The sequence below is a fragment of the Bombina bombina genome, chromosome 1 (genome assembly GCF_027579735.1).
Source record: "Bombina bombina isolate aBomBom1 chromosome 1, aBomBom1.pri, whole genome shotgun sequence".
NCBI lineage: Eukaryota > Metazoa > Chordata > Amphibia > Anura > Bombinatoridae > Bombina > Bombina bombina.
In genome coordinates, this window is record NC_069499.1 from 1,126,970,032 (window position 1) to 1,126,991,267 (window position 21,236).

Genomic DNA, 21,236 nt, shown 5'->3' on the forward strand with positions numbered 1-21,236 from the left:
AATATGCAGATATGCATCCTGTAAATCTATTGTAGACATATAATGCCCTTGCTAAACAAAAGGCAGGATAGTCCTACAGTTACCATCTTGAATGTTGGTATCCTTACATAACGATTCAATATTGATAGATCCAGAACTGGTCTGAAGGAATTGACCTTCTTTGGTACAATGAAGAGATTTGAATAAAACCCCATCCCCTGTTCCAGAACTGGAACTGGCATAATTACTCCAGCCAACTCTAGATCTGAAACACATTTCAGAAATGCTGAGCCTTTGCTGGGTTTACTGGGACACGGGAAAGAAAAAAAAATCTCTTTGCAGGAGGCCTTAACTTGAAGCCAATTCAAGGAATTGATCCAAATTTCTTTGAAGAAAACGTAATCTGCCCCATACCAGCTGAGCTGGAATGAGGGCCGCACCTTCATGGGTACTTAGGAGCTGGCTTTAGGTTTCTATAAGGCTTCGATATATTCCAAACTGGAAATGGTTTCCAAACTGATACCGCTCCCGCTCCAGGCTTTTGTTCCTTGTTTTGAGGAAAGGAACGAAAACGATTATTAGACCTAAATTTACCTTAGATTTTTTATCCTTTGGTAAAAAAGTTCCCTTCCCTCCAGTAACAGTTGAGATAATAGAATCCAACTGAGAAACGAATAATATATTACCCTGGAAAGAAAGGGAAAGCAAAGTTGACTTAGAAGACATATCAGCATTCCAAGTTTTAAGCCATAAAGCTCTTCTAGCTAAAATAGCTAGAGACATATACCTGACATCAACTCTAATGATATCAAAAGATGGTATCACAAATAAAATTATTAGCATGTTATAGAATAATAATAATGCTATAAAATTATGATCTGTTACTTGTTGCGCTAAAGCTTCTAACCAAAAAGTTGAAGCTTCAGCAACATCCACTAAAAATATAGCAGGAGTAGAGACAACCCCATTAACCTTAGGGATTTTGTCCCAAAAAACTCTAATCTGTCAGATGGCACAGGATATAATTGCTTAAAACGTTTTAGAAGGAGTAAATGAATTACCCAAATTATTCCATTCCCTGGAAATTACTTCAGAAATAGCATCAGGGAGAGAAAACACTTCTGGAATAACTACAGGAGATTTAAAAACCTTATTTAAACGTTTAGATTTAGTATCAAGAGGACCAGAATCCTCTATTTCTAATGCAATTAATACTTCTTTAAGTAAAGAACAAATAAATTCCATCTTGAACAAATACAAATATTTATCAGCATCAACCTCCGAGACAGAAACCTCTGAACCAGAAGAACCATTATCAGTATCAGAATGATGATGTTCATTTAAAAATTCATCTGAAAAAAGAGAAGTTTTAAAAGACTTTTATGTAAACTAGAAGGAGAAATAACAGACAGCCTTCTTAATGGATTTAAAAATAAAATCTCTTATGTTATCAGGAACACTCTGAAAATTAGATGTTGACGGAACAGCAACAGGTAATGTAACAGTACTAAAGGAAATTTTATCTGCATTAATAAGTTTGTCATGACATGCAATACAAACAACAGCTGGAGAAACAGATACCAAAAGTTTATAGCAGATACACTTAGCTTGGTAGCTCCAGCACCGGGCAGCGATTTTCCTGAAGTATCTTCTGACTCAGTTGCAACGTGGAACATCTTGCAATATGTAATAGAAAAAACAACATATAAAGCAAAATTGATCAAATTCCTTAAATGACAGTTTCAGGAATGGGAAAAAAATGCCAGTGAACAAGCTTCTAGCAACCAGAAGCAATAAATAATGAGACTTAAATAATGTGGAGACAAAAATGACGCCCATATTTTTTAGCGCCAAATAAGACGTCCACAATATTTGGCGCCAAAAATGACGCCACATCCGGAAGGCCGACACTTGACGCAAAAAAGCGTCAAAAAATGACGCAACTTCCGGCGACACGTATGACGCCGGAAACAGAAAAAAAATTTTGCGCCAAAAAAGTCAGCGCCAAGAATGACGCAATAAAATGAAGCATTTTCAGCACCCGCGAGCCTAACAGCCCACAGGGAAAAAGTCAAATTTTTTAAGGTAAGAAAAAATGATTGATTCAAATGCATTATCCCAAATATGAAACTGACTGTCTGAAAATAAGGAATGTTGAACATCCTGCGTTAAGGCAAATAAATGTTTGAATACATATATTTAGAACTTTATAAAAAAGTGCCTAACCATAGCTTAGAGTGTCACAGAAAATAAGCTTACTTACTTACCCCAGGACACTCATCTACATGTTGTAGAAAGCCAAACCAGTACTGAAACGAAAATCAGCAGAGGTAATGGTATATATATATATATATATATATATATATATATATATATATATATATATATATATATATATATATATATATATATATATATATATATATATATATATATATATATAAGAGTATATCGTCGATCTGAAAAGGGAGGTAAGAGATGAATCTCTACGACCGATAACAGAGAACCTATGAAATAGACCCCGTAGAAGGAGATCATTGCATTCAAATAGGCAATACTCTCCTCACATCCCTCTGACATTCACTGCACGCTGAGAGGAAAACCGGGCTCCAACCTGCTGCGGAGCGCATATCAACGTAGAATCTTGCACAAACTTACTTCACCACCTCCATAGGAGGCAAAGTTTGTAAAACTGATTTGTGGGTGTGGTGAGGGGTGTATTTATAGGCATTTTAAGGTTTGGGAAACTTTGCCCCTCCTGGTAGGAATGTATATCCCATACGTCACTAGCTCATGGACTCTTGCTAATTACATGAAAGAAATATATATATGCAGGACGAGCCTTTCTACACAGGAAGTTAAACTGCTCACCTCACCATGATGGTACGCAGACATTTCAGCTATAGACCCAGCCAACTGTGCCACTTTAACTTCTCTCTTGTCATTTCTTTTAAAGCAAGTGAACAATACTTTTCTCTGACCAGGCTTGAACCCTAGTAAAAACAAAGAAAAATTGCAAAAGGGGAAAAAAAAAAAAAAAACTCAACATTGGAGGAAAATGGGACATTCTCCACTCAATGGGTGATACTGGGGCTCCAAAGGAAGCATCAAGTCCCATGAATTCAACAGGACATTATTTACCTGTCACTTAACCCCACACTAAATGGAAACCCTTAAAAAGGATACTAAACCCAATTTTTTTCTTTCACGATTCAGAATGAGCGTGCAAATTTAAGCAACTTCCTAATTTGCTCCTATTATCAAATTCTCTTGCTATCTTTATTTGAAAAGGAAGGCATCTAAGCTAAAGAGCCAGGCAATTTTTGGTTCAGTATACTGGACAGCACTTTTTTTTTTATTGGTGTTGTCCAATCAGCAAGCACAACCCAGGTTGTGAACCAAAAATGGGCTTGCTTCTAAAACTTACATTCTTGCTTTTCAAATAAAGATAGCAAGAGAATGAAGAAAATTTGTGAATAGGAGTAAATTAGAAAGTTGCCTACAATTGCATGCTCTATCTGAATCATGAAAGGAAAAAAAATTGGGTTCAGTGTCCCTTTAACTACACAATTCATGCATTGCATTTTGCTTCAATACAGTACATTTAAACAAAGGGGTGCATGTTTTACAACATAGCAAAAGAATATTTCCTTACCATCAACTAGGGACGGGATAGACCTTTCGTTGTCAGAATTTGAAAACTGAATAAGCTCCTTGTTAATGAAGTCGTTGAAGGTTAAATAACTGGTAGTTTTTCCATACAAGTAATCCTAAAGATAAATGAATGTTAGATGCGTGCAATAATACAAGCTATGATAGTTCTAGAATTACAAAATGTACACACAAATAAAAGGGGGGGGGGGGGGATCAATGATGTAATCTTGCATACTTCATGTTTTAAACTGAGTTCTATAGTTTAATAATTACCTCAGGTAAGCCATGGAGTCTCCTCTCTCTTCGGTCCTGCATGAAGTTTGTTAGCCATTCCTTACGCTCGTCAATCTTCTTCCTACTAAAGGCCTGAATATTTTTAGAGAGTAATTAATACAAGGTGTACTATGTTCACTATTTTTAAAATTTGATTTACTGCAAGCATAATCCAAATATTAAAGGCACATTGCAGTACAAAATGTGCATGCTCAATCAGAGCATGTAATTTTAGCACTACTGACCGTACAAATGTATTTAAACCTTGCAAAGGAGTTAAAATATATTTAACAGCTTTGCAAGGTTAAAACTTAAGATTTAGATCATGCAAATATTGCACTACAGGGTCACATTAAATGCACAATCAATAACATTCAGTTGTATATGCCTGTTCAATTTATAAAAAAAAGCTTAAAGGGACAGTATATACCAATTTTCATATAACTGCATGTAATAGACACTACTATAAATAATAATATGCACAGATAGTGATCTAAAATACAGTATAAAACTTTTTTTTTTTAAAAAACCAAAATTTATGCTTACCTGATAAATTTATTTTTTGTCACGAGTCCACGGATCATCTTAATTACTATTGGGATATTAACTTTCTGGTCAGCCAACCGAAGGCAGAGAAAGGAAGTAACAATGTGCAGAGGTGTCTGAAGTTTATAATAACTAATGACCTGTCTTACAAACAGGGTGGGCCGTGGACTCATGTCGAAAAAAAATAATGTATGCTTACCTAATAAATTTATTTCTTTTTTGACACGATGAGTCCACGGATCATCTTAATTACTATTGGGGATCAATACCCAAGCTAGAGTACACAGATGATACGGGAGGGACAAGACAGGTAACCTAAATGGAAGGCACCACTGCTTGAAGAACCTTTCTCCCAAAAGCGGCCTCAGCCGAGGCAATAGTGTCAAATTTGTAGAATTTTGAAAAAGTGTGAAGAGAAGACCAAGTTCTAGCCTTACAAATCTGTTCAACAGAAGCTTCTTTCTTGAATGCCCATGAGGAAGTAACAGCCCTTGTGGAATGAGCTGTAAATCTCTGGAGGCTGCTGTCCAGTAGTCTCATATGCAAAACGGATGATACTCTTCAGCCAAAATGAAGTGGCCGTAGCTTTCTGTCCCTTACGTTTTCCTGAGAAAACCACAAACAAAGCAGAAGACTGCCGAAAATCTTTAGTCGCCTGCAGGTAAAATTTTAAAGCACGAACCACGTCCAAATTGTGCAGAAGCTGTTCCTTCTGAGAAGTAGGATTTGGACACAAGGAAGGAACAACAACTATCTCCTGATTAATGTTCCTATCAGACACAACTTTAGGAAGAAACCCCAATTTAGTACGTAAAACTACCTTATCCGAATGAAAAATAAGGTAAGGGGACTCGTACTGCAATGCCGACAGCTCTGACACTCTGCGAGCAGAAGAAATAGCAACCAGAAATAAAACTTTCCAAGATAACTTAATATATAAGGAATGCATAGGCTCAAACGGAGCCCGTTGAAGAACTTTGAGAACTAAATTGACTCCATGGAGGAGTAACTGATTTGAACACAGGCCTGATCCTAACCAAGGCCTGACAAAATGATTGAACATCTGCCAGACGTTTGTGTAACAAAAAGAAAATTTATGCTTACCTGATAAATGAATTTCTTCTATGGTACGACAAGCCCACAGATTCATCCTTTACTAGTGAGATAGTATCCTCCTGCTAACAGGAAGTGGTAAAGAGCACCACAGCAGAGCCGTCTATATAGCTCCTCCCTTGACTCCACCCCCCAACCATTCGACCGAAGGTACAGGAAGAAAAAGGAGAAACTAAAAGGTGCAGAGGTGAGAGTTTAAAATCAAAAATATAATTTGTCTTAAAATGACAGGGCAGCCCGTTGACTCGTCGTACCATAGAAGAAATTAATCAGGTAAGCATACATTTACTTTTCTTCTATAAGGTACGACGAGTCCACGGATTCATCCTTTACTTGTGGGATACAATACCAAAACTACAGGACACGGATGAACGGAAGGGACAAGACAGATGGTTAAACAGAGGGCACCACTGCTTGAAGTACTTTTCTCCCAAAAATAGCCTCCGAAGAAGCAAAAGTATCAAATTTGGAAAATGTATGAGGCGAAGACCAAGTCGCAGCCTTACAAATCTGTTCAACAGAAGCATCATTTTTAAAAGCCCACGTGGAAGCCACTGCTCTAGTAGAGTGAGCTGTAATCCTTTCAGGAGGCTGCTGTCCAGCAGTCTTGTATGCCAAACGGATGATGCTTTTCAGCCAAAAAGAAAGGTAGCCGTAGCTTTTTGACCTCTATGTTTTCCAGAATAGACAAGATGTTTGACGGAAATCTTTGGTTGCTTGCAAGTAAAACTTCAAAGCACGAACCACGTCCAAGTTGTGCAACAGACGCTCCTTCTTAGAGGAAGGATTAGGACAAAGAAGGAACAACAATTTCCTGATTGATATTCCTATTAGTAACAACCTTAGGAAGGAATCCAGGTTTGGTACGCAAAACCACCTTAGCATCGAAAACAAGATAAGGCGAGTCGCATTGCAATGCAGATAGTTCAGAAACTCTTTGAGCCGAAGAGATAGCAACTAAAAACAGAACTTTCCAAGATTGAACCTATGCATTCCATAGATATTAAGCTTCTAACGGAACCCCTTGAAGAACTTTAAGAACTAAATTCAAACTCCATGGCGGAGCAACAGGTTTAAACAGACTTGATTCTAACTAAAGTCTGACAGAACGACTGAACGTCTGGAACATCTGCAGTAGAATTGATAAAGCAGATATCTGTCCCTTTAAGGAACTAGCTGATAGCCCCTTCTCCAATCCTTCTTGGAGAAAGGACAAAATACTAGGAATCCTGATCTTACTCCATGAGTAGCCTTTGGATTCGCACCAATAAAGATATTTACACCATATCTTATGATAAATTTTCCTAGCGACATGCTTTCGAGCCTGAATCAAGGTATCTATGACCGACTCAGAATCCCTGCTTGGATAAAATCAAGTGTTCAATCTCCAAGCAGTCAGCCGCAGAGAAAGTAGATTTGGATGCTGGAACGGACCTTGAATCAGAAGGTTCGAACGGACCTTGAATCAGAAAGTCATGTCTCAATGGCAGAGTCCATGGGGGAAGAGATGACATGTCCTCCAGGTCTGCATACCAAGTCCTGCAGGTCTGCATACCAAGTCTGATTCTGGCAATCAAACAAGGAAGGAGAGGAAATGGTGGAAACACATAAGCCAGGTTGAACGACCAGGGTATTGCTAGAGCATCAGTACTGCCTGAGGATCCCTTGACCTGGACCCGTAACAAGGAAGTTTGGCGTTCTGACGAGACGCCATCAGATCCAATTCTGGTGTGCCCCATTATTGAATCAATTGCGCAAACACCTCCAGATGAAAAGTCTGACTTAGAAAAATCCGCTTCCCAGTTCTCCACTCCTGGGATATAGATTGCTGATAGATGGCAAGAGTGAGTCTCTGCCCATTGAATTATTTTGGTAACCTATCATCGCTAAGGAATTCTTTGTTCCCCCCTGATTATTGATATATGCTTCAGTCGTGATATTGTCAGACTGGAATCTTATGAATCTGGCCGAAGCCAGCTGAGGCCACGCCTGAAGCGCGTTTAATATCGCTCTCAGTTCTAGAATATTTATCGGGAGGAAAGCCTCCTCCTGAGTCCACAAACCCTGTGCTTTCAGGGAATTCCAGACTGCATCCCAGCCCAATAGGCTAGCGTCCGTCACTATGACCCACGCTGGCCTGCGGAACACATTCCCTGGGACAGATGATCTTGTGACAACCACCAAGGAAGAGAGTCTCTTATTTCCTCAGATAAATCTGGATCAAGAGACCAATCTGCATAATCCCCATTCCACTGTCTGAGCATGCATAGTTACAGTGGTCTGAGATACAAGCGAGCAAACAGCACTATGTCCATTGCCGCTACCATCAGTCCGATTACCTCCATACACTGAGCCACTGACGGCCGAGGATTGGAATGAAGAGCTCGGCAGGTGGTTAAAATCTTTAATTTCCTGACCTCCGTCAGAAAAAAATCTCATGTCCACCAAATCTATCAGAGTTCCCAGGAATGGAACTCATGTGAGGGATAAGTGAAACATTTTTTACGTTCACCTTCCACCTGTGATATCTTAGAAAAGCCAACACGATGTCCGCGTGAGACTTGGCAAGTTGGTAAGTCGACGCCTGAATTAAGTTATCGTCCAGATAAGGCGCCACCGCTATGCCCCGCGGTCTTAGAATCGCCAGAAGGGACCCTAGCACCTTTGTGAAAATTCTGGGAGCTGTGGCCAACCCGAAGGGAAGAGTCACAAACTGGTAATGCTTGACCAGAAAGGCGAACTGGAGGAACCGGTGATCTTTGTGTATAGGAATGTGAAGATACGCATCCTTTAAGTCCACGGTGGTCATATATTGACCCTCCTGGATCATTGGTAAAATAAGCCGAATGGTCTCCATCTTGAAAGATGAGACTGAGTAATTTGTTTAGGATCTTGAGATCTAAAATTGGTCTAAAGGTTTTGGGAACCACAAACAGATTGGAGTAAAATGCCTGCCCCTGTTCTGTTTTCGGAACTGGGCGGATCACTCCCATGGTATATAGGTTTTCTACATAGCGTAAGAACGCCTCTCTTTTTGTCTGGTTTACAGACAATTGAGAAAGATGGAATCTCCCCCTTGGAGGAGAATCTTTGAAATCTAGAAGATACCCCTGGGTTACGATTTCTAAAGCCCAGGAGTCCTGAACGTCTCTTGCCCAAGCCTGAGCAAAGAGAGAAAGTCTGCCCCCTACTAGATCTTGTTTTGCAGCAGGGGAAGAGGTAGAGGGACCCCACCTTTGAAGTTTCGAAAGGAACGAAAATTTTGTTTGGTTCTCATCTTGTCTTATCCTGAGGAAGAGCATAGCCTTTTCCTCCAGTGATATCTGAAATGATCCCTTTCAGTTCAGGCCCGAATAGGGTCTTACCTTTCAAAGGGATGGCTAAAAGCTTAGATTTTGATGACACATCAGCAGACCAGGACTTACGCCATAACGCTCTACGCGCTAAAATGGCAAAACCTGAATTCTTTGCCGCTAATTTAGCCAGTTGAAAAGCAGCATCTGTAATGAAAGAATTAGCTAGCTTGAGAGCCCTAATTCTATCCAGAATATCATCTAATGGGGTCTCAACCTTAAGAGCCTCCTCTAGAGCCTCAAACCAAAAAGCAGCTGCAGTAGTTACAGGAACAATGCACGCTATAGGTTGTTGAAGAAAACCCTGATGAATAAATATTTTCTTTAGAAGACCCTCTAATTTTTTTATCCATAGGATCTTTGAAAGCACAACTGTCCTCAATAGGTATAGTTGTACGCTTAGCCAGGGTAGAAATAGCTCCATCCACCTTAGGGACCGTCTGCCACGATTCCTGCATGGTGTCTGATATGGGAAACAATTTCTCTGGAACTACAATAGGGTCACAATCATCCAGAGTCGCTAAAACCTCCCTGAGCAACAAGCGGAGGTGTTCTAGCTTAATTTTAAAAGCCGTCATATATCTAAGTCTGAAAGAACATCTTTCTTGATTACGAAATCTCTCCCTCAGACAGCAAATCCCTCACCCCCAACTAAGAACATTGTGAGGGTACATCGGATATGGCTAATAAAGCGTCAGAGGGCTCAGCATTTGTTCTCACACCAGACCTACTGCGGTTCCCCTGCAACCCAGGCAGCTTAGATAAAACCTCTGTGAGGGTAGTATTCATAACTGCAGCCATATCTTGCAGGGTGAAAGAATTACACACTAGAAGTACTTGGCGTCGCTTGTGCGGGCGTTAATGGTTGACACTTGGAGAATTAGATGGCATAACCTGATTCCCTTCTGACTGAGAATCATCCTGCGACATACTTTTATTAGCTAAAATATGTTCTTTGCAATTTATTGACCTTTCAGTGCATGAGGGACACATTCTAAGAGGGGGTTCCACAATGGCTTCTAAACATATTGAACAGTGACTCTCCTCAATGTCAGACATGTTGAACAGGCTAGTAATGACCACAAACAAGCTTGAAAAAACTTTATTTAGGGAAAAATTAACCATCTTAAAACGGTACTGCGCCTTTTAGAGAAAAAAAAAAAAAAGCATACACGTTCTGCAAAACTGCTTTAAAATACACCAATCTATCCAAATTTTTGATATAAGACTCTACCCTCAATAAAGTTGCCAAAAAACGTTAACAGCACTCCAGTTCACAAAACGTTTGCCCACAAACATTCAAAACTCAGTGTCAACCATTTTTTAATTAGCCCCTTATGCAAGCTAAGTAGTACCCTTCTGTAACACTTAGGATTACTGCTTACCCTTACCCTCATGGGGATACGGTCAGCCTTTCTGAAATACCAGTCTCTCCAGAAAAAATGACTGAACATACCTCACTGCTATATAGCATGAAAACGTTCCTCACACTGAAGTTTCTTGTACCCCTCAGCCTCTGTGGGAACTGCTCTGGATCTTAGTGACAAATGGTAAGATCATCAGCCTAAAGGCAGAAGTCTTCATCTGCTGCCTGAGAGAAAATAGAACACACCGGTACCATTTAAAATAAAAAACTCTTGCTTGAAGAAAATAAAACATTTCATCACCTCTTTCACTTTACCCTTCCTAGTACTTAGAGTAGGAAAAGAGAATGACTGGGGGTGGAGCTAAGGGAGGAGCTATATATAGACAGCTCTGCTGTGGTGCACTTTGCCACTTCCTGTTAGCAGGAGGATAATATCCCACAAGTAAAGGATGAATCCGTGGACTCGTCGTACCTTAAAGAAAATAAGGTAAGGAGACTTATACTGCAATGCCGAGCGTTCTGAAACTCTACGAGCAGATGAAATAAGAAACAAAACCTTCCAAGATAAGTTTAATATCTAAGGAATGCATAGGCTCAAAAGGAGCCTGTTTAAGAACCTTAAGAACAAGGTTAAGACTCCAGGGAGGAGTAACCGGTTTAAACACAGGCCTGATCCTGACCAAGGCCTGGCGACAATTGCACATCTGGTACATCCGCCAGACGTTTGTGTAATAAAATAGACAAGGCAGATATTTGACCCTTTAAGGAACATGTCAATAACCCTTTATCCAAACCCTTTTGGAGAAAAGACAAAATTCTAGGAATCCGAACTCTACTCCAAGAGTAGCCTCTGGATTTACACCAATACAAATATTTACGACATATCTTATAGTAAATCTTCCTGGTAACAGGCTTATGAGCCTGAATCATGGTCTCAATGACCGACTCTGAAAAACCACGCATAGCAAAAATTAAGTGTTCAATCCCCAAGAAGTCAGCTTCAGAGAAACTAGATTTGGGTGAAGGAAGGGTCCTTGAAGTAGAAGGTACTTCCTTAGCGGAAGTCTCCAAGGGGGGAGAGAACATCTCCACTAGATCTGCATAATAAATCTTACGAGGCCACACCGGTGCAATGTTTGATTAGAGCAATGACCCGAGGAAGGAGAGCTAACGGAGGAAATAGGTATGCAGGACTGAAATTCCAAGGGACCGCCAGAGAATCTATCAGTACCGCCTGGGGGTTCCTTGACCCAAACCCCGGGAGCTTGGCATACTGCTGAGATACCATGAGATCCAGATACGGTTGTCCCCATTTGAGAATCAAGCTGGAAAACACTTACGGATGGAGTTCCCACTCCTCCGGGTGAAAAGTGTCTGCTCAGAAAATCCGCTTCGCAGTTGTCCACTCCTGGAATGTGGATCGCAGACAGACAGCAGTTCTGGTTCTCCGCCCACTGAATTATCTTGGCTACCTCTGTCATGGCCAAGGAACTCCAAGTTCCCCCCTGATGGTTCATCTAAGCCACCGAAGTTATGTTGTCCGACTGGAACCTGATAAACCGGGCCGAGGTTAACTGAGGCAAGGCAAGAAGAGCAGTGAAGATTGCTCTCAGCTCTAGAATGTTTATGGGTAGAACAGACGCCTTCCGAGTCCATGTCCCCTGAGCCTTTAGAGCAGTGTTTTTCAACCAGTGTGCCGTGAGAGATCCTCTGGTGTGCCGCGGCAGACAACAGTGCGGGGGTGTCCCTCTTTCAAATTTTGAAAAATTGGTAGGTATGTGACAGGCTCATCAGGCATCATTTACAACCATGACATTGACATTCATTCACAGACAATCATGATTGTTTGTGAATGAATGTCAATAGGTCATGTATAGTTTGTAGGAGGCATGACAGTACAGTGTGTATATATATATATATATATATATATATATATATATATATATATATATATATCTCCTGTATTAGGCTACAATGTGTGATTTTGTAAAATTTTGAGATGGTGGTGTGTCACAGGATTTTTTAATGTAAAAAAGTGTGCCACTGCAAAAAAAGGTTGCAAATCACTGCTTTAGAGAGCCCCAGACTGCTCCCCATCCCAGTAGGCTGGCGTTCGTTGTCACGATCACCCAGGTGGGTCTGCGGAAGCAGTTCCCTAGGAGAGGATCCTGAGACAGTCACCAAAGCAGAGAATACCTAGTCTCCTGATCTAATCGTGGAGACAGATCCGCATAATCACCGTTTCATTGCCTGAGCATGCATAACTGCAGTGGTCTGAGGAGGAAACGGACAAACGGAATGATGTCCATGGCATCTACCATCAGACCAATCACTTCCATACATTGAGCCACTGATGGCTGAGAAGTGGACTGAAGCGCCAGTATCGAAAATATTTTATTTCCTGACTTCTGTCAGAAATATTTTCATTGATAGAGAAAATATTATGGTTCCCAAGAACACTACCATTGTAGTTGGAACTAAGGAACGCTTTTCCAAATTCACCTTCCATCCGTGAGATCACAGGAAGTATATCATCTGTGTGAAAGTTTGCTTGTTTAAAGGATGGCGTCTGAACCAGAATGTCGTCCAGATAAGGCGCCACTGCAATGCCTCGCAACCGGAGCACCGCCAACAGGGATCCAAGAACCTTTGAAAAAATTCTGGGAGCTGTGGCAAGGCCGAAAGGAAGAGCCACAAACTGGAAGTGTGTCTAGAAATGCAAACCTCAGAAACTTGTGATGATCCCTGTGGATGGGAACATGCAGGTACGCGTCCTTTAAATCTACCGGTCATAAATTGACCCTCTTGAACCAAGGGAAGAATGGAACGAATAGTTTCCATCTTGAAGGACGGTACTCTGAGGAATTTGTTTAGACTTTTGAGGTCTAAAATCGGTCTGAAGGTTCCCTCTTTTTTGGGAACCACAAACAGATTGGAGTAAAAACCACAGACCCTGTTACTGCATTGGAACAGGAACTATCACTCCCAGGTCGGAAAGGTCCCGAAGACAGTTTAAGAACGCCTCTTAATCTGGTCTTCTGAAAGCAGAAACATGCCCCTGGGAGGAAAGGTCTTGGATTCTAGTTTGTATCCCTGGGACACAATGTCCACCACCCAGTGATCCTGAACATCCCAAACCCAAGCGAAGAATGAAAGTATGCCCCCCACAAGATCTGGTCCCAGATCGGGGGCAGTCCCTTCATGCTGACTGAGTCAATTGTGGGCTTCTTAGATTGTTTTCCCTTGTTCCAAGACTGGTTGGACCTCCAGGAAGGCTTGGACTGTTCCTGCTTGGTAGAGGAGGGCTTACCCTTGAATTTTCAAAAGGAACGAAAATTACTCTGCAGGGCCTCTTGGTACATCTTTACTCACCAACAGGATAGAATGGATATTTAATTTAGAAAATACCCCACAAACAAAAAAAAAAAAACGTTACTGTTCCTATACATTTTTAAAAAGAAACTGCTTTATTTTTCTGCAATAAAAATAATAAAGTTTCCCAAAAAAAAACTCTACACCTCAGCTTAGCTGAGGTGCTTACCTGCTTAACTGCAAACGGAGTGACTATTCTGCTAGATAAACCAGAATCAACTTCTATTTTTCTGTAAATTGTAGTCCGGTAACCGCCACACCGCTATATGTGACAAAGCTATTTCTCAGCTCCGGAACACAAGTGGAGGAAATAGACGCGCAACAGAAATTGCCACCTCAGCTAACCCCGCCCATCGTGGGCATTACAACGTTAACCTCCCATTTGGCTACATGTATTACCAAAGCCTTCGGGAGTAAAGTAACAACAAAACCACCAACTACTGAGCCATGAGTCTCCTTGTCCCCAGTGCCTGCTATTGCAGCCATTAATAAAACAATCCCCCTAGCAATAGGCAAATGTCTCTGGTCCAACAATTGTATTTTAAAGTGACATCCTTTATTTTCTGCAATGTGTCCCAGAAAAAAAATAAAGTAAGCAATTACCTTTAGACTTCTGCCAGGCAGCACGGTTGCTTGCTAGGTTTAAGAGGCCAGTTCCCTCACATGGACCTGTGGATAATCTTACTCAGGCTTGCACAGTTAGAGCAGCATTAAATACATGGGAGGCGCAGTAAGGATTGTACGCCACAAGTTCCCATTGCTTGAAAGCCACCACTGCTCTACTGAAGAGACTGAGAGACTACGGCTACACCCTAGGACAAACTTTCACTGCTGAAAAATAAAATCTTGCTTGAAGAATCTTCTTTCCAACACCTAAACTTTACCACTTCCTTGCTCTAACGTAGGCAAAGAGAATGACTGGGGTTGGAGGGAAGGGAAGTGATATTTAACAGCATTGCTGTGGTGCTCTTTGCCGCCTCCTGATGGGCAGCAGTGATATTCCCAATTCTAATTAGATGATCCGTGGACTCACTGTCATTAGAAAGAAACAATAAATCTGTATGGGCTATATAATGGATCATCTACAAAACATTTATGCAAGGAAAAATCTAGTGTATAATGCCCCTATAAACTATCCAATATCTAAACATTTGAACCATATATCAAGCAAAATGCTGACTGAATCCATGGTAACCACTAACATGTCACTTTAATTGAGGAACATGTAATGTAATAAATCTTACCAGAGTGATCGCAGCATCATCAATAGGTCCAGAATATTTAAAAGGAATACGATGTTTTTCCATATCTGCAAAGTATTCCTTAGCCTCCTTAGATGTACTGGTTCCCAGACCTAACAAATCAAAGAACCCTCAGTTAACCACACTGCTATATAAAACAAATCTGTAAAAGTCAGACATTTAGAGAAATATAAAAACATATGTGGATCTATATATCCAAACACCTCTATATCTATATATCTCACACACCACATTAATGTGTGCATACATATTGCATCCTGAATTCTGCAATGCTGAACTGCCATTTTAAAAAGTGTTGTAAAGTTTATGTACTATTTACACTTTAGAAAACAAATGCATCTGACTAGTACAGGTATACATCTCTTTACAGCACTCATATGGAGCTGAAGTTAAACCTTCAAGGATTTTGAAACAGTACTGTACTCATCATTAGATTGCAAGAAATGCGGCTGGCACCATTTCGTATTGCTCAGTTCTGTGTTTAGAGCATTGCAGTCTGTCTCAGTGTTTTAGTCTGGCAAATTTTACTACAGTAATTGTCACTATTTTACAGGTACTGTACAGTTTTTCTTGACTACTGTGCTAGTGTTAAGCTAAACTTTGAACATATTTTAGGTGTGCAATAGCGCTAACATATTTTCAAGTTTTTAAAACACACTAGCAAATGAAAAAGCTAAAAAAAAAAAAACTTACACTTTAAGGCAGTTTTCACTTTACAGCGGGGCTCTGGTGCCTAACCCGCTGTATGAGTGAGGTATACCTGTATATAGTACATAAACTATACAAAACCTTAAAATATTAGTGCAACTTTGCAGGTGTTTAATATACCTATTCTATCAGACATAAGTGTTTTTGATCATGCTCACAAAAAAATCAACAATTTATATAAGGTTTAGTTAGATTCCATAAAAATGCTAGCTTGATAAGAATGAGGACTCTATGGGCTCCATTTATCATCCCGTGTCAGACAGGGGCGTACATACTCGCCCCTGTCCGCCCAGCTGCTTCTCTGGGAGGCACCAATCCACAGCCCGCATTTACCATTGCAAACAAGTGATCGCGTGCAACCCCGCCCCTGCCCACACAGCCAATCACGCCCTGGCAGGGCTTTCAATCTCCCCGGTCGGATGAGTTCAGGGAGATTGAAATTCTCCACCTAAGACAAAAGAGAAGCGGGCAGGGTAGTAGTGGTCTGATGGCAGCGGCTAGATAAATCCTGACTGCAAGTTTGCTTGCGTGAACCCGTCAAAAGGGCTTGATAAATTGAGCCCTATGCATAACAATCAAACACACAAGTTTAGTTAAAAAAACAACAAAACAAAAAAAACAAAAAAAAAAACACACCAGTGGTTAAATGTAACAACCCAGCTACCACTTAGCACCAAAAGTGAATTTCTCCTTAACCAGACAACAATTGCTGATTCTTACTTGCCTTGCAGAGCACTACCACACAGGGTTTTATAACAAACCTTTGTAGTACTTTATTTTCCAGCCTTTGTGTCCCTCTGTATTGTTCTTCCACTCCTCAAACTCAGGTATACTATAGAATGAAAGCTCTTGCTTGTTTTTTGTGACCTACAAGGTAAAAATGTTAAGCATGAGGTCAATAACCTTACAACCTTTTACGTTTATAGCTGCTATGCGCAACAGTCAGTTCTATCAGCAGGTTTAGTCTGCCTACTTGGCAGTCCAACTACTAACCAAGTTTTAAGAGGCATAATATCTATTGGAAAATAGCAGGCTAATTTCTAATTTACTCCTATTAATGTATTTGTTCTTTTACTAGCTTTATTAGAAATGATGGCATGTAAGCTTAGGACCCAGCCCATTTTTAGTTCAGCACCCAGGGAAGCGCTTTCTCAACAAGCACTACCCAGGTTGCTGGACCAAAAATAGGACAGCTCCTAAGCTTACATTTCCTGCTTTTTCAAATAAAGATAGCAAGAGAACGAAAATAGGAGTAAATCAGAAAGCTGTTTAAAGGGACAGTAAAGTAAAAATTAAACTCATGATTCAGATAGAGCATGAAATTTTAAACAACTTTCCAATTTACCTCGTATCAAATTTGCTTCATTTTCTCGGTAACTGAAGAGTAAAACTAGGTAAGCTCAAAAGAGTTCAGGATTATGCATGTGTCTTTAGTACTCTATGGCAGCAGTGTTTTTGTAGCTTGTTACAAAACGCAACTGCCATAGAGTACTAAAGACACGTGCACACTACTGAGCTCTTATGAGCTTACCTAGTTTTTCTCTTCACGAAAAGTTAAAGAAAATTAAGCAAATTTGATACCAGAAGTAAATTGGATTTTTTTTAAAAATGTCATGTGTACAAATCTGGAAAGTTTCATTTTGACTTTACCGTTCCCTTAAAATTGCTTTATCTGACTAAAAAAAAAAAAAGTTTAGTATCCCTTTAAGGACAGAAATATTCACCAAGTTTCAAGCAACAACCTGTCAGGGGGCACTATATACACTTCAATGAATATCTATATACTAAAAATAAAAATTGTTCATAAAAAAAATTTAAGAGGCAGAATTTAAACTGAATCCTCAGAGAGGAGTATAATTTTACCTTGATGATTGGAGTGATAAACTCTTCAAGAAAACGGTGTCTAAGCAGAGACGGCCAGTTGTGATGGATAAAGTTGATCAGCAAACCTTTAATGTGGGAGCCATCTTGATCCTATAGACAGACCACTAACATTTAATTCTAAGCCAAATTCTGATATTAGCATAGCTATGTTTTAAGGAACAATGGTGAGGACATTAAAAGCAAAGGCAGTACTTGAAAGCTTACAATTTATAGTTTAGCTCATTCACTTGTTACATCAAGAAAGCAAACTGCTATTTTATGTTCTGGGTTGGTGGAGCTATTTAAACATGAGCAAGTGCTCTTGCATTGTAACTATTATATGAAAGTATTCATGTTAAAGACAAAATTAGAATGCTAGTTAAAAATAGAGCAGCCGATTTCTGGTTTTAGCGTTGTTGCATGAAATAACCTGATCTGTCATGATCATGATCTTTCCGTATCGAAGGCTCTTTAGAGATTCTGTTTCCTGATAATCCTTTTTATACTGCAGTCCTACAATTTTGATGATGTTATTGATTTCAGCATTCTCCATGATCTAGAAACAAAAAGATTCTGTGAATATTTCACACTCCAATTCATCTAATACTATATAAAAAAACCTAGTTAAATATGTATTCCTTAAAGCTAAACAAGGCTCTGCCTGTGTCTTACCTGCTTATGAGAAGCTTCTCGTACATTGAGAAGTTTGCCTCTAAGCGGGAATACACCATACCTATCCCTTCCAACCACACCAAGACCAGACACAGCCAAAGACTTGGCTGAGTCACCTTCAGTCAGAATTAGTGTGCAATCTCCAGAATATTTACTTCCTAAAGAGGCAAAAAGAGGTGTAATGATGTACAAATATATTACAAGGATAAAAATACCCCAAATTCCATTTTATTATTACATACCTGCATCGTTTGCATCATCTAGCTTAGGAATTCCCTTGATCTTTGTGTGTTTTACAGCAGAACACTTCTTATTTAGTTGGGTCTGTGCTTTAAACTTTACCCAGTTTAGGATACTTTCCACAATTCCGCAGGAAGTTGCCTGTATCAAACGTCACATTACAATTTCTAATGCATATAAAAGTGCAGCAGTTTAAATGGAAATAAAAATGCAAACAAATGCTCTAATTTGCTACATCATTTAATTAAAGGGACATTCCAGCCAAAATTGAAATCCACATGAATGCATTTCAGTTTTGAATAGAAGCATTTTTGTAATATTAATGTGTTAGCAAAACTGCTTCTAATAACAGCTATAGATGTTTCAAAGGTGTATTTAAGTATGCTCAGAGAGCCTAAGGTGCTTGTACCATTTGGTAATTACTAATTTTTTAAAGCGACAGTCAAGTCCAAAAAAAAAAAACAACAACCTCGATTTAAATAGGGAATGTAATTTTAAACAACTTTCCAATTTACTTTTATCACCAATTTTGCTTTGTTCTCTTCATATTCGTATTTGAAAGCTAATTTTAGGAGGTCCATATGCTAATTTCTTAGACATTGAAGACTGCTTCTAATCGGAATGCATTTTGACCACTAGAAGGAATTAGTTCATGTGTTTCATATATAAAACATTAAGCTCATGCACGAGAAGTTACCTAGGAGTGAGCACTGATTGGCTAAAATGCAAGTCTGTCAAAAGAATTTAAATAAGGGGGCAGTCTGCAGAGGCTTAGATACAAGGTAATCAGAGGTAAAAAGTATATAAGGGATTATCTTTTTAAACAAAAATTATGGTGTTGACTGTCGCTTTAATTGCTGGTATGATACAAGCCCCTCTGGTGCTCTGAGCAGCTGCAGTATTTAAAATGGTGCACTGGCAATATCTAGCTATCCTTCACATGCACGTGCAGAGAAAAACGTTGACATTAAACCAGTGATAACTTACCAGAAGCATTTTAGCCAATACATGTTTATTACAAATATGTTTCTATTCAAAGATGTAATTCATCTACGCACATTTAAATTTTGGCTGGAATGTCCCTTTAAGGCATTACTTGCTTATAGCTTGAAGGAGCAGCAATGCACTATTAGGAGCTAGCTTAAAACATCTGGTGAATTAATGACGAGAAATAAATGCAGTCACCAATCACCAGCTACCTCTACAAGTAGTGAACTGCTGCTCTTGAGCCTATCTAAGTATACTCTTCAACAAAGTATACCATGAGAACAAATAAAACTGCAAAGTTATTTAAAATTATGGATGTTTAATTTGGACTTTACTGTCCCTTTTAAAACAGCTCAAGAAAAACAATGGACTTCTAGATAGCTAGTGAGCAAATGACATGAATAGCAAAAGCTGTTCAAATGAATAATGAAACTAATCAGAAGATGCTCAAGCGTTTATTTAAAAAAACTAAATCTGTTATTTTGGTGGACAGGGACATGTAATCCATTAAATCAGACAGGAGTGATAGATGCATTTAAAAAGCACTTCTATGCAAAAATAAAATCATTGTTCCTTTGTAATAGATGTAAATAAAGTTATGCAATGCCAAAACAAGTTTATAGAAAAAATAAAACTTACAGCTTTCATAAATTTCTCTGAAAGTGAACATTTGGATCCAAAGCTCTTTGCTTGCAAAGTCATGTTCTCTTTTGTCTGAGAATCAAATGTTGGGTTCACAATCAAAGAGTTCACAAAGAGCCACATGTGGTTTTTCACCTATAGAAGAAAAAAAAATTATGTTAAGTAGTTAGATATAACAAATATTAAGAATGAAAACTTTGAAATAACAAAATATGCCTACCTGACAAATTTCTATTTTCAGGCATGGAGAGTCTACAACTTAATTCCAATTACTGGTGGGATATTCAACTCCTGGCCTGCAGGAGGCGGCAAAGAGCACCCCAGCAGAGCTGTTAAGTGTCACTTCCCTTACCCATAATCCCCAGTCATTTAGTCAAAGGAAAATGAAAAAAACACGACAACACAAGGGTATAAAGGTGCCTAAGGTTTACACAAAAAACTGCCGACTTAAATGTAAATAAGGACAAGCATAAAATTTTGTTTTCTTTCCTATGGCATGGAGAGTCCACGACTTCATTCCAATTACTAGTGGGAACCAATACCCAAGCTAGAGGATACAGAATGAAAAGGTAGGGAGAACAAGACATGCATACCTAAAGAGAAGGCACCACCGCTTGAACTTTTCTCCCAAAAGAAGCCTCAGCCGAGGCAAAAGAATCAAATTTGTAGAATTTGGAAAAGGTATGCAAAGAGGACCACACTGCTCTCTTGCAAATTTGTTCCAAAGAAGCTTCATCTCTTTGAAAGCCCAGGAAGAGGAGAGTTCTAGCGGAAAGAACCAAATTCTCTCAGGAGGTTGTTGACCAGCTGAGTATAAGTCAACCGGATAACACTTCTCAACCAAATGGAAAGCAGAAGTGGCCTGACGCTTATCAGAAAAAAAAAATCACAAACAGGGCAGAAGATTACCGAAAATCTTTAGTTGCTTGAAGAAATTTTGGAGCAAGAGCGAGCTACATTCATTTTAATAGTGCGATCGGGCCAGCTGTGACTAGACAGCGTGCCCGATGTGCTTAGAAAAGAAAAAAACAGACCCGCTTAGTAGAGCTAGGAGCGGCGGTCTGTAAAATACATTTTTGTAGGAAAATATCTGACATACTTTGATTTAGAAAGCTGGAGCTAACCTATTATATAACATTATTTGGTGGGTTTACTGGCCCTTTAAGGCTCCAAGGAGGAGCAACAGGATTAAACAGGCCTGATTCT

The 21,236-nt window shown here is 39.5% G+C and overlaps 1 protein-coding gene across 1 annotated transcript in view; it reads right to left on the bottom strand.

Annotated features, from left to right (window-relative positions):
- TOP2A (DNA topoisomerase II alpha) overlaps positions 1–21,236 on the bottom strand; it is a 129,183-nt gene that overhangs the window by 83,918 nt on the left and 24,029 nt on the right. The window contains exons 10-19 of the mRNA XM_053698397.1: positions 20,028–20,165; positions 18,404–18,542; positions 18,162–18,319; positions 17,920–18,045; positions 17,490–17,600; positions 16,388–16,493; positions 14,901–15,010; positions 3,907–3,999; positions 3,635–3,749; positions 2,851–2,972 (exon numbers count right to left, since the gene is read on the bottom strand). Coding sequence (XP_053554372.1) covers positions 2,851–2,972; positions 3,635–3,749; positions 3,907–3,999; positions 14,901–15,010; positions 16,388–16,493; positions 17,490–17,600; positions 17,920–18,045; positions 18,162–18,319; positions 18,404–18,542; positions 20,028–20,165 — 1,218 coding nt within the window. The remainder of the gene's footprint in view (positions 1–2,850; positions 2,973–3,634; positions 3,750–3,906; positions 4,000–14,900; positions 15,011–16,387; positions 16,494–17,489; positions 17,601–17,919; positions 18,046–18,161; positions 18,320–18,403; positions 18,543–20,027; positions 20,166–21,236) is intronic.